At 54.0% G+C, this 13451-nt stretch overlaps 1 protein-coding gene across 1 annotated transcript in view; it reads right to left on the bottom strand.

Moving 5' to 3' along the window:
• The window catches only part of adamts13 (ADAM metallopeptidase with thrombospondin type 1 motif, 13), a 75415-nt gene that overhangs the window by 44112 nt on the left and 17852 nt on the right, over positions 1–13451 (bottom strand). The window contains exons 9-12 of the mRNA XM_038781810.1: positions 10430–10564; positions 8617–8767; positions 5107–5211; positions 290–438 (exon numbers count right to left, since the gene is read on the bottom strand). Of these exons, the coding sequence (XP_038637738.1) occupies positions 290–438; positions 5107–5211; positions 8617–8767; positions 10430–10564 (540 nt within the window). The remainder of the gene's footprint in view (positions 1–289; positions 439–5106; positions 5212–8616; positions 8768–10429; positions 10565–13451) is intronic.

Below are 13451 nucleotides of genomic sequence, written 5' to 3'. Positions count from 1 at the left end.
TGTGAATGAGAGCAGATCATAGTTGATGTAATAGTGTAGAGATTAGTAGTAGATGAGTGTAGATTATATGTTAATTATCAATTGTGTATTATATAGGAATAAGTGTCGAATCCAATTGAGTAGTGTTAATAAATTTATAGCTTTGTTCAATTTAAAAGCTATTTTGTGGTCTTTGTGATCACGACGCCAATCATCCTGAATTTAGCAATTCAAGGAACGCCACAGACGTGGCTCGAGAGACTGGACTGCCCCTGTTCCGATATTATTTGCTTCCTGTGGCCGCCCCTACCTGGGATTATTGCAGTGTCGCTGACGTACAGTAACACCTCCCCCACAACTCCGGGAGCAGCTGCTGAGTGCACTCCATTTAGACCAGGCCCCATGGACGACGCCAATCACATCCTCCCCGAGAGACATGCATCTCCTTCTTAAACACCACTGATGGGGAAAAACAACATTGGCTGAAATCATTTCCCACTCAGTCAATTAGTAAGCAAAGGAAAGGAGAGAATTGCATTTCTATAGTGCCGTTCTGACCCTCAGGGCATCCCGAAGCGATTCACAGCCAATAAAACACGATCGACACGTATCCTGAACATCAATTAATTTAGTGACATTGAGTGAGGGGTAAATAATGATTCAGACACAGCGCAAACTCACCTTCCCTTCAAAATAATGCCACTGGATCTTTAATATCCAGCTGAGAAGGTGGGAGGGAAAAAGCAGCACTCCCTCAGTACTGACCCTCTGACAGTGCAGCACTCCCTCAGTACTGACCCTCTGACAGTGCGGCACTCCCTCAGTACTGACCCTCTGACAGTGCAGCACTCCTTCAGTACTGACCCTCTGACAGTGCGGCACTCCCTCAGTACTGACCCTCTGACAGTGCGGCACTCCCTCAGTACTGACCCTCTGACAGTGCAGCACTCCCTCAGTACTGACCCTCTGACAGTGCGGCACTCCCTCAGTACTGACCCTCTGACAGTGCAGCACTCCCTCAGTACTGACCCTCTGACAGTGGGGCACTCCCTCACTACTGACCCTCTGACAGTGCGGCACTCCCTCAGTACTGACCCTCTGACAGTGCGGCACTCCCTCAGTACTGACCCTCTGACAGTGCAGCACTCCCTCAGTACTGACCCTCTGACAGTGCGGCGCTGCCTCAGTACTGACCGTCTGACATGCAGCACTCCCTCAGTACTGACCCTCTGACCGTGCAGCACTCCCTCAGTACTGACCCTCTGACAGTGCAACACTCCCTCAATACTGACCATCTGACAGTGCGGCACTCCCTCAGTACTGACCCTCACAGTCCGGCACTCCCTCAGTACTGACCCTCTGACAGTGCGGAGCTCCCTCAGTACTGACCCTCTGACAGTGCGGCACTCCCTCAGTACTGACCCTCTGACAGTGCAGCACTCCCTCAGTACTGACCCTCTGACAGTGCAGCACTCCCTCAGTACTGACCCTCTGACAGTGCGGCACTCCCTCAGTACTGACCCTCTGACAGTGCAGCATTCCCTCAGTACTGACCCTCTGACAGTGCAGCACTCCCTCAGTACTGACCCTCTGACAGTGCGGCACTCCCTCAGTACTGACCCTCTGACAGTGCAGCACTCCCTCAGTACTGACCCTCTGACAATGCGGCACCCCCTCAGTACTGACCCTCTGACAGTGCGGCACTCCCTCAGTACTGACCCTCTGACAGTGCAGCACTCCCTCAGTACTGACCCTCTGACAGTGCAGCACTCCCTCAGTACTGACCCTCTGACAATGCGGCACCCCCTCAGTACTGACCCTCTGACAGTGCGGCACTCCCTCAGTACTGACCCTCTGACAGTGCAGCACTCCCTCAGTACTGACCCTCTGACAGTGCAGCACTCCCTCAGTACTGACCCACTGACAGTGCAGCATTCCCTCAGTACTGACCCTCTGACAGTGCAGCATTCCCTCAGTACTGACCCTCTGACAGTGCGGCACTCCCTCAGTACTGACCCTCTGACAGTGCAGCACTCCCTCAGTACTGACCCTCTGACAGTGCAGCACTCCCTCAGTACTGACCCTCTGACAGTGCAGTACTCCCTCAGTACTGACCCTCTGACAGTGCGGCACTCCCTCAGTACTGACCCTCTGACAGTGCAGCACTCCCTCAGTACTGACCCTCTGACAATGCAGCACTCCCTCAGTACTGACCCTCTGACAGTGCAGCACTCCCTCAGTACTGACCCTCTGACAATGCGGCACCCCCTCAGTACTGACCCTCTGACAGTGCGGCACTCCCTCAGTACTGACCCTCTGACAATGCAGCACTCCCTCAGTACTGACCCTCTGACAGTGCGGCACTCCCTCAGTACTGACCCTCTGACAGTGCGGCACTCCCTCAGTACTGACCCTCTGACAGTGCAGCACTCCCTCAGTACTGACCCTCTGACAATGCAGCACTCCCTCAGTACTGACCCTCTGACAGTGCAGCACTCCCTCAGTACTGACCCTCTGACAATGCGGCACCCCCTCAGTACTGACCCTCTGACAGTGCGGCACTCCCTCAGTACTGACCCTCTGACAGTGCAGCACTCCCTCAGTACTGACCCTCTGACAGTGCAGCACTCCCTCAGTACTGACCCACTGACAGTGCAGCATTCCCTCAGTACTGACCCTCTGACAGTGTGGCACTCCCTCAGTACTGACCCTCTGACAGTGCAGCACTCCCTCAGTACTGACCCTCTGACAGTGCGGCACTCCCTCAGTACTGACCCTCTGACAGTGCAGCACTTCCTCAGTACTGACCGTCTGACAGTGCGGGACTCCCTCAGTACTGACCCTCTGACAGTGCGGCACTCCCTCAGTACTGACCCTCTGACAGTGCGGCGCTGCCTCAGTACTGACCGTCTGACATGCAGCACTCCCTCAGTACTGACCCTCTGACAGTGCAGCACTCCCTCAGTACTGACCCTCTGACAGTGCAACACTCCCTCAATACTGACCATCTGACAGTGCCGCACTCACTCAGTACTGACCGTCTGACAGTGCGGCACTCCCTCAGTACTGACCCTCTGACATTGTGGCACTCCCTCAGTACTGACCCTCTGACAGTGCAGCACTCCCTCAGTACTGACCCTCACAGTCCGGCACTCCCTCAGTACTGACCCTCTGACAGTGCGGAGCTCCCTCAGTACTGACCCTCTGACAGTGCGGCACTCCCTCAGTACTGACCCTCTGACAGTGCAGCACTCCCTCAGTACTGACCCTCTGACAGTGCAGCACTCCCTCAGTACTGACCCTCTGACAGTGCAGCACTCCCTCAGTACTGACCCTCTGACAGTGCGGCACTCCCTCAGTACTGACCCTCTGACAGTGCAGCACTCCCTCAGTACTGACCCTCTGACAATGCGGCACCCCCTCAGTACTGACCCTCTGACAGTGCGGCACTCCCTCAGTACTGACCCTCTGACAGTGCAGCACTCCCTCAGTACTGACCCTCTGACAGTGCAGCACTCCCTCAGTACTGACCCTCTGACAATGCGGCACCCCCTCAGTACTGACCCTCTGACAGTGCGGCACTCCCTGAGTACTGACCCTCTGACAGTGCAGCACTCCCTCAGTACTGACCCTCTGACAGTGCAGCACTCCCTCAGTACTGACCCACTGACAGTGCAGCATTCCCTCAGTACTGACCCTCTGACAGTGCAGCATTCCCTCAGTACTGACCCTCTGACAGTGCGGCACTCCCTCAGTACTGACCCTCTGACAGTGCAGCACTCCCTCAGTACTGACCCTCTGACAGTGCAGCACTCCCTCAGTACTGACCCTCTGACAGTGCAGTACTCCCTCAGTACTGACCCTCTGACAGTGCGGCACTCCCTCAGTACTGACCCTCTGACAGTGCAGCACTCCCTCAGTACTGACCCTCTGACAATGCAGCACTCCCTCAGTACTGACCCTCTGACAGTGCAGCACTCCCTCAGTACTGACCCTCTGACAATGCGGCACCCCCTCAGTACTGACCCTCTGACAGTGCGGCACTCCCTCAGTACTGACCCTCTGACAATGCAGCACTCCCTCAGTACTGACCCTCTGACAGTGCGGCACTCCCTCAGTACTGACCCTCTGACAGTGCGGCACTCCCTCAGTACTGACCCTCTGACAGTGCAGCACTCCCTCAGTACTGACCCTCTGACAATGCAGCACTCCCTCAGTACTGACCCTCTGACAGTGCAGCACTCCCTCAGTACTGACCCTCTGACAATGCGGCACCCCCTCAGTACTGACCCTCTGACAATGCAGCACTCCCTCAGTACTGACCCTCTGACAGTGCGGCACTCCCTCAGTACTGACCCTCTGACAGTGCAGCATTCCCTCAGTACTGACCCTCTGACAGTGTGGCACTCCCTCAGTACTGACCCCCTGACAGTGTGGCACTCCCTCAGTACTGACCCTCTGACAGTGCAGCATTCCCTCAGTACTGACCCTCTGACAGTGCAGCATTCCCTCAGTACTGACCCTCTGACAGTGTGGCACTCCCTCAGTACTGACCCTCTGACAGTGCTGCATTCCCTCAGCACTGACCCTCTGACAGTGCGGCACTCCCTCAGTACTGACCCTCTGACAGTGCGGCACTCCCTCAGTACTGACCCTCTGACAGTGCTGCATTCCCTCAGCACTGACCCTCTGACAGTGCGGCACTCCCTCAGTACTGACCCTCTGACAGTGCAGCACTCCCTCAGTACTGACCCTCTGACAGTGCGGCACTCCCTCAGTACTGACCCTCTGACAGTGCTGCATTCCCTCAGCACTGACCCTCTGACAGTGCAGCACTCCCTCAGTACTGACCCTCTGACAGTGCGGCACTCCCTCAGTACTGACCCTCTGACAGTGCAGCACTCCCTCAGTACTGACCCTCTGACAGTGCAGCACTCCCTCAGTACTGACCCTCTGACAGTGCAGCACTCCCTCAGTACTGACCCTCAGGGCCATTCTGGATTATGGGCTGCAGTCTCTGGGATGGGGCTCTAACCCAGACTGTCTGTGTCAGAGATGAGAATATTATCCACGCGCAACCTTGATTGACTGTTAACATCCTAAATTTTGCAAGCATTACTCAGTTACCTTGTCCGGGCCGCATTCTGTGCCATCGAGCAGGGGAATCATCCAACGGGTGCAGATGCTGAGGTCAGCTGGATCCGTGTGACATGATAGGACGTTGCACACATCCTGCACAGAAACAAAAGCTGTCAGTTCTTCGTGACGGCCAGGACGTAACAGTGATTACAAAGCAGAGACATTACAAATCGGGGTGGATTTGTCACTTCACCAAGGTGTGGGACTGATACCAAGCTCTGAGCCTGCTGGGCAGCAAGACCTCTGGTGGTGTAATGTGGAGGGACGGCACGCAGGAGGTGGCTCCTGCTGGAGTACGTTATTTTTTTGTCCCTTTTTTTCGTACTGTGGTGAATCACAGTCCGTGTAATTCATACTGTTATTATATATGATGTACTGTGTCTATGTAAGCTCGGTATACGAGCAGTTGCGCGGCTCTGCCAGTTCATCTTGTCGCAGGCAGGCTCTGTTGTAAGACTATTAAATTGATCTAACCACTGTTCACTTCCAACCACGTGTCTTGTGAATTGATGGTCACATCACGTGCCACTGAATGTTTTGTCTCGAAAACCCACAAAATTACTGTAATAAAGATCTTGTACACTGAAATGCCCCAAAACGTCGAGAAAACGGTTGAGAGCAGAAGCTCATCAATGGAGTCTGAGGCGTCTCAAAGCTCAACGGCAGGTAAAATGGCGGAGTCAGTCTCTGGTGCGCTGCCCACTCCGCTCATGACCGAGGTGCTTTCGAAAACCACGGCGAAGGAATTCTAAAAGCCTCAATGTATTGTGTTAGAGGACCTCAAGAAACCAATTGAAAAGACCTTGGGCCCCATTGGGGAAAACCAATCAGACCCTGGATGCCCAAGGAGCCATGGTCAAAAATATAGAAGTGGCCAAGTCAGGCCACAGCCATCGGATTGTCTCGTTGGAATCGGAGCTGTCTTTGCCGGTCAAAGTGAGAAAATTGTTCAGGGCCAAGAAAAATGACCTGGAGACTAAGTCCAAGAGGCAGGATATGGGGCAGCACGGTAGCATCGTGGATAGCACAATTGATTCACAGCTCCAGGGTCCCAGGTTCGATTCCCGGCTTGGGTCACTGTCTGTGTGGAGTCTGCACGTCCTCCCCGTGTGTGCGTGGGTTTCCTCCGGGTGCTCCGGTTTCCTCCCACAGTCCAAAGATGTGCAGGTTAGGTGGATTGGCCGTGCTAAATTGCCCTGAGTGTTGGGTTGGGTTACTGGGTTATGGGGATAGGGTGGAGGTGTTGACCTTGGGTAGGGTGCTCTTTCCAAGAGCCCGCACAGACTCGATGGGCCGAATGGCCTCCTTCTGCACTGTAAATTCTATGATAATCTGTGATATTTGAATAATGGGGCTTCGGAGAGGGGATGTGTTCCCGAAATGTTCTTTTCGTCTTTCAGTGTCGCCCCATTTTCCTCCCCAAACCTTTGTCTGGTAAGGTCGACAAATTGATACTTTCCTTTATTGGGGCAGGTAAGACTCCCAGAATCCATAGTGCCCCAACGGGACAGGCAGGCGGGGGGCTTCGTCCGCCCCAATTTGTTGTTTTGCTATTGGGCAGCCAATGTTCAGAAAATATCTGGTTTAGTGCTCCCAGATCCATATGGGGGACAAATGGAAGTGAGCTCCTGTACTACCTCTCGGCTTATGGCAGTAGTTACTGCACCGTTGCCTTTTTGCCCTGTTAGATTTTTAGCGAATCCAGTGGTAGTCTCCGCCCTGTGAATTTGGAAGCAATGTAGGCAGCGTTTCAAACTCCTTTCCCCGTCCTCACTGGCTCCCATTTCCAACAATCACCTTTTCCGACCAGCTGATTTGGACTCGTCATTTAAGTCTTGGGAGGGGAAGGGTCTGGAGAAGTTTGGGGGTCTGTTCATGTGGGGGAGGTTTGCCACTTTTAAAGAGTTTGCTGAAAAATTCCAACTGCCCGGTTCCAGTTTTTGCAGGTATTTCCAAATTCGCGATTTTACATGCAAAGCTTTTTCCTCCTTTCTTTTGGTGCTAACCTCTTCCCTGATGGAGAAGATTCTGTCTCTGGCTAGGCCTGAATGGGGGTCTATTTTGGACATATGTGGGCATATCCTTCCGTTGGATTCTGCTCCGTTGAGTGGTGTGAGAATGAAATGAGAGAGTGAATTGGGTCCCATTCTTTCTGTGGAGGTGTGGAGTGAGGCCCTCCATGTCTTCATGGGCCCGGCTCAGTCTGATTCACTTCAAGGTTTTGCACTTGGCCAGGGCAAGGATGAGTGTTTTTTTCCCTGGGCTTGAGGATAAGTGTGAGCGTTATTCTGATGGGCCGGCGAACCATCCACATATGTTCTGGTCCTGTCCCAAGTTCATAGGCTTCTGGGCCTCTTGCTTCAACACCATGTTGGAGATACTCTGTGTGGACCTGGACCCATATTTACTGGTGGCCATATTTGGGGTGCCGGGTGCACCGGTGGCTCAGCCTGGGGTGAAGGTGGATGTCCTGGCCTTTGCCTCGTTGATAGCCTGGAGGTGAATTCTGCTTGGGTGCCTCGGTTTGGCTGGGTGACCTCCTGTCATTTCTGCATTTGGAGAAGGTCAGGTTGACCATCAGGAGGTGAGTGGAGAGGTTCTACCGAAGGTGGAAACCATTCATTTCCTTTTTGAAGGAGTTAGTCCCCGTCAGCTTTTAGGGAGTTCTGGTTAGTTTTTGTGTTCAAGTTAATTTTAAGTGGTATTGTCACTGGATTTGTAAACCAGAGACCCAGAGACATGCTCTGGGGACCCAGGTTCAAATCCCACCACTGCAGATGGTCAAATTTGAATTCAATGAAAATCTGGAATTAAAATGTCGATTCTCCCAAAGTCGATTGTTGCAAAACCCACCTGGGTCACTAATGCCCTTTAGGGAAGGGAAATCTGCCGTCCTTACCTGGCCTGACCTACATGTGACTCCAGACCCACAGCAATGTTTTTGACTCTTATAAATGCTCACGTTGCATAAAAAATATATCATAATAATTAGATGGTGTACGATTTTGCCGTTTCATTTTTTTCTTTTAGATTGTGGGTTACTTTGATCAACATGATAAATTTTAAATAAGCATATTTTTAAAAAAGCATGGTTAGCAGCAGTTGCCAAGTGCCAATCCAGGTCAGGTCTGGTTCTGAAACAGAGTATGGGGTGGGGTGAGACTCTGTTATGCGTGGCGTCAGGGATAGGGTTGGGATTGACAAAACGAGTGGGGTTGGAGAATTAGGACAAATTCCTCTCCTTCCCTGTTGTGCACATGAGAGCAGTTATTTTACACAATCGGTTGCAGTGATCTGCAATGCGCTGCCTGAAAAGATGGTAGAGATTTGTAGGGCAATGAGGAAATCGGAGGGAGTGGGACTAATTGGACAGCTCGTTAAAGAGGCAGCAGAAGAACAATGTGTCGAATGGCCTCCTCCTGGGGCTGTCAGACCCAGGATTGCAGCATTGAGCTGAAGCAGAGGTTGAGGGGATGAGCAGCTCCAGGGTCCACCTACGATGTCGGGTCTGCTGAAGCTACAGACGGTGGCCTTGACTCCGAAAGCTCTCTTGCACTGATCGTCCGCCCCGTAGAAGAGGCCTGGTTTCTCCCCGGAGATACCAGACTCTGTCGCTGGCAGGTCATTCAAACACATCGCCCGGCTTGTGCTGTCAGAATAAACAGGAGAAAACGATGAATAGTAACCAGACATCAACACAGCTATTGTAATGTCACAATAATAATTGATTTGCAATGAAGGACCGCTAAAGGGTAGCCCCAGTTCCAACATAGGAAATGCAATGGTCAATATACACAGCAAGGTCGCACGAACAGGGATGTGATTACCCACGGAGAAACTACTTTGTAGGGATGTTGGTTGTAGAGTAAATATTGATAAGGACTCTCGGGAGGGAGGAGAGTATATATGTGAGAATCAGTGCGTGTGGGGCCCGTACCCCAGTGAGAGTCAGTGTGTGTGGGGCCCGTACCCCAGTGAGAGTCAGTGTGTGTGGGACCCGTACCCCAGTGAGAGTCAGTGTGTGTGGGACCCGTACCCCAGTGAGAGTCAGTGTGTGTGGGACCCGTACCCCAGTGAAAGTCAGTGTGTGTGGGACCCGTACCCCAGTGAGAGTCAGTGTGTGTGGGACCCGTACCCCAGTGACAGTCAGTGTGTGTGGGACCCGTACCCCAGTGACAGTCAGTGTGTGTGGGACCTGTACCCCAGTGAGAGTCAGTGTGTGTGGGACCCGTACCCCAGTGAGAGTCAGTGTGTGTGGGACCCGTACCCCAGTGAGAGTCAGTTGTGTGGGACCCGTACCCCAGTGAGAGTCAGTGTGTGTGGGACCCGTACCCCAGTGAGAGTCAGTGTGTGTGGGACCCGTACCCCAGTGAGAGTCAGTGTGTGAGGGTCTGTACCCCAGTGAGAGTCAGTGTGTGTGGGACCTGTACCCCAGTGAGAGTCAGTGTGTGTGGGACCCGTACCCCAGTGAGAGTCAGTGTGTGTGGGGCCCGTACCCCAGTGAGAGTCAGTGTGTGTGGGACCCCTACCCCAGTGAGAGTCAGTGTGTGTGGGACCCGTACCCCAGTGAGAGTCAGTATGTGTGGGACCCGTACCCCAGTGAGAGTCAGTGTGTGTGGGACCCGTACCCCAGTGAGAGTCAGTGTGTGTGGGACCCGTACCCCAGTGAGAGTCAGTGTGTGTGGGACCCGTACCCCAGTGAGAGTCAGTGTGGGACCCGTACCCCAGTGAGAGTCAGTGTGTGTGGGACCCGTACCCAGTGAGAGTCAGTGTGTGTGGGACCCGTACCCCAGTGAGAGTCAGTGTGTGTGGGGTCCGTACCCCAGTGAGAGTCAGTGTGTGTGGGACCCGTACCCCAGTGAGAGTCAGTGTGTGTGGGACCCGTACCCCAGTGAGAGTCAGTGTATGTGGGACCCGTACCCCAGTGAGAGTCAGTGTGTGTGGGGCCCGTACCCCAGTGAGAGTCAGTGTATGTGGGACCCGTACCCCAGTGAGAGTCAGTGTGTGTGGGACCCGTACCCCAGTGAGAGTCAGTGTGTGTGGGACCCCTACCCCAGTGACAGTCAGTACGGTTCCGACACACACTGGGATATTCAGATTGAGGATATCTGGATGGCCGGCGGAAACACTGAGAATAAATGATGGGAAATAATCTTTGGAGGAAATGACATGAAAATGCCGTCCAGACAGGATCCAGACAGGATGATATAGCCGCTGAGGATCTGAAGACACTGAACACGCCTCAGTAACCAGTGAAGCCACTTATACTGGCGTAAAGACCAAGCTGAGTTCTGTTTGGAGGGGGTGTTACCTGAGGAACTTCACAAATTGCTCCCGACTGCACCTCGACCAGGTGAGATCCACACCATTGTAGCCACCCTCTGCTGCCATGATGTGTGTGTTGTCAAGGCAGTCATTTTCTGACCCATCGTGGCGGATGCCAAAACTACCAAAAATGTTAAAGAGTTTGTGTTATCAGGGCGGTCGGCCGAACCCCAAATATAAAATAACTGAGATCAGCAAAATAGTGGACACACTCAGCCAGTGACACAGCATCTGAGGCGAGAGTAAGAACCAGACGTATTCCTGGTCAATGGCCAGGGTTTCCCCCCCCCCCCCAGGTTCCCCCGAGAAAGTCGGCGAACGGCTGCCACCTCCGGACGAACCCTAACATTGACCCTGTCAGTGCAAACTTTATTTTCTCCAGACTGAGAAACCCAGCCATGTCACTAACCCAGGTCTCTAATTCCGGGGGCTTCGAGTCCCTCCACATTAACAATATCCGTCTCCGGGCTACCAGGGAGGCAAAGGCCAAAACGTCAGCCTCTCTCACCCACTGGACTTCCGGCTCTTCCGACACTCCAAAGATCGCTACCCCCGGACTCGGCACCACCCGTGTTTTTAGCACCGTGGACATTGCCTCAGCGAAATCCTGCCAAATCCCTCTGAGCTTCAGGCATGCCCAAAACATGTGGACATGATTTGCTGGGCTTCCCGTGCACCTCACACACCTGTCCACTACCCCAAAAAACCTGCTGATCCTCGCCACCGTCATGTGTGCGCGGTGGATTACCTTAAAATGTATCAGGCTAAGCCTGGTAGATAATGAGGATGTGTTAACCCTGCTTAGGGCTTCCGCCCACTGACCCACCTCTAACTCTTCCCCTAGCTCATCTTCCCACTTGCCATTTAGCTCCTCCACCGGAGTTTCCTCCAACTCCATAAATACTTGGTAGATATCTGATACCATCCCCTCTCCTACCCATGTTCTGGAAACTACCCTGTCCTGTAATCCCCGTGGTGGCCGGAGCGGGAAGGTTGGAACCTGCCGTCTCAAAAGATCACGTACCTGCAGATATCTAAACCCATTCCCTGCTGGCAATTCAAATTTATCCTCCAAAGCCTTTAAGCTAGCGAAGCTTCAGTCTATGAATAGATTCCCCCATCCTCCCAATTCCTGCTCTCTGCCATCCCCGGAATGGATTTTCCATCCCTCACTCTCTCTCCCAGTGTCTCCATCCCTCACCTCACTCCCCGACTGCCTCCATCCCTCACTCACTCCCCCAGAGCCTCCATCCCTCACTCTCTCTCCCAGTGTCTCCATCCCTCACTCACTCCCCCACTGCCTCCATCCCTCACTCACTATCCCAGAGTCTCCATCCCTCACTCACTCCCCCACTGCCTCCATCCCTCACTCACTATCCCAGAGCCTCCATCCCTCACTCACTATCCCAGTGCCTCCATCCCTCACTCACTCCCCCAGAGCCTCCATCCCTCACTCTCTCTCCCAGTGTCTCCATCCCTCACTCTCTCTCCCAGTGTCTCCATCCCTTACTCTCTCTCCCAGTGTCTCCATCCCTCACTCACTATCCCAGTGCCTCCATCCCTCACTCTCTCCCCAGAGCCTCCATCCCTCACTCACTATCCCAGAGCCTTAATCCCTCAATCACTATCCCAGAGCCTCCATCCCTCACTCACTATCCCAGTGTCTCCATCCCTCACCTCTCCCCAGTGAGTCCATCCCTCTCTCACTCCCCCAGAGGCTCCATCCCTCACTCACTATCCCAGTGTCTCCATCCCTCACCTCACTCCCCCAGTGAGTCCATCCCTCACTCACTCCCCCAGAGGCTCCATTCCTCACTCACTATCCCAGTGTCTTCATCCCTCACTCACTCCCCCAGTGAGTCCATCCCTCACTCACTCCCCCAGAGGCTCCATCCCTCACTCACTATCCCAGTGTCTCCATCCCTCACTCTCTCTCCCAGTGTCTTCATCCCTCACTCACTCCCCCAGTGAGTCCATCCCTCACTCACTCCCCCAGAGGCTCCATCCCTCACTCACTATCCCAGTGTCTCCATCCCTCACTCTCTCTCCCAGTGTCTCCATCCCTCACTCTCTCTCCCAGTGTCTCCATCCCTCACTCTCTCTCCCAGTGTCTCCATCCCTCACTCTCTCTCCCAGTGTCTCCATCCCTCACTCTCTCTCCCGGTGTCTCCATCACTCACTCTCTCTCCCGGTGTCTCCATCCCTCACTCTCTCTCCCGGTGTCTCCATCCCTCACTCTCTCTCCCAGTGTCTCCATCCCTCACTCTCTCTCCCAGTGAGTCCATCCCTCACTCACTATCGCAGAGCCTCCATCCCTCACTCACTCCCCCTGAGCCTCCATCTCTCACTCACTATCGCAGAGCCTCCATCCCTCACTCACTATCCCAGAACCTCCATCCCTCACTCACTCCCCCACTGCCCCATCCCTCACTCACTATCCCAGTGTCTCCATCCCTCACTCTCTCTCCCAGAGCCTCCATCCCTCACTCACTATCGCAGAGCCTCCATCCCTCACTCACTATCCCAGAGCCTCCATCCCTCACTCACTATCCCAGTGTCTCCATCCCTCATTCACTCCCCCAGAGCCTCCATCCCTCACTCACTATCCCAGTGCCTCCATCCCTCACTCACTATCCCAGTGCCTCCATCCCTCACTCACTCCAAGTGCCTCCATCCCTCACTCACTCCCCCAGAGCCTCCATCCCTCACTCACTATCCCAGTGCCTCCATCCCTCACTCACTCCCCCTGAGCCTCCATCCCTCACCTCACTCCCCACTGCCTCCATCCCTCACTCACTATCCCAGTGTCTCCATCCCTCACACTCTCCCAGTGTCTCCATCCCTCAGTCACTATCCCAGAGCCTCCATCCCTCACTCACTCCCCCAGAGCCTCCATCCCTCACTCACCCCCAGAGCCTCCATCCCTCACTCACTCCCCCAGAGCCTCCATCCCTCACCTCACTCACCATCGCAGAGCCTCCATCCCTCACTCACTCCCCCTGAGCCTC

Source organism: Scyliorhinus canicula, chromosome 21, assembly GCF_902713615.1.
Source record: "Scyliorhinus canicula chromosome 21, sScyCan1.1, whole genome shotgun sequence".
NCBI lineage: Eukaryota > Metazoa > Chordata > Chondrichthyes > Carcharhiniformes > Scyliorhinidae > Scyliorhinus > Scyliorhinus canicula.
Note: the sequence above shows the minus strand (reverse complement) of the source record. Positions and strands in the feature narration are given on the sequence as shown.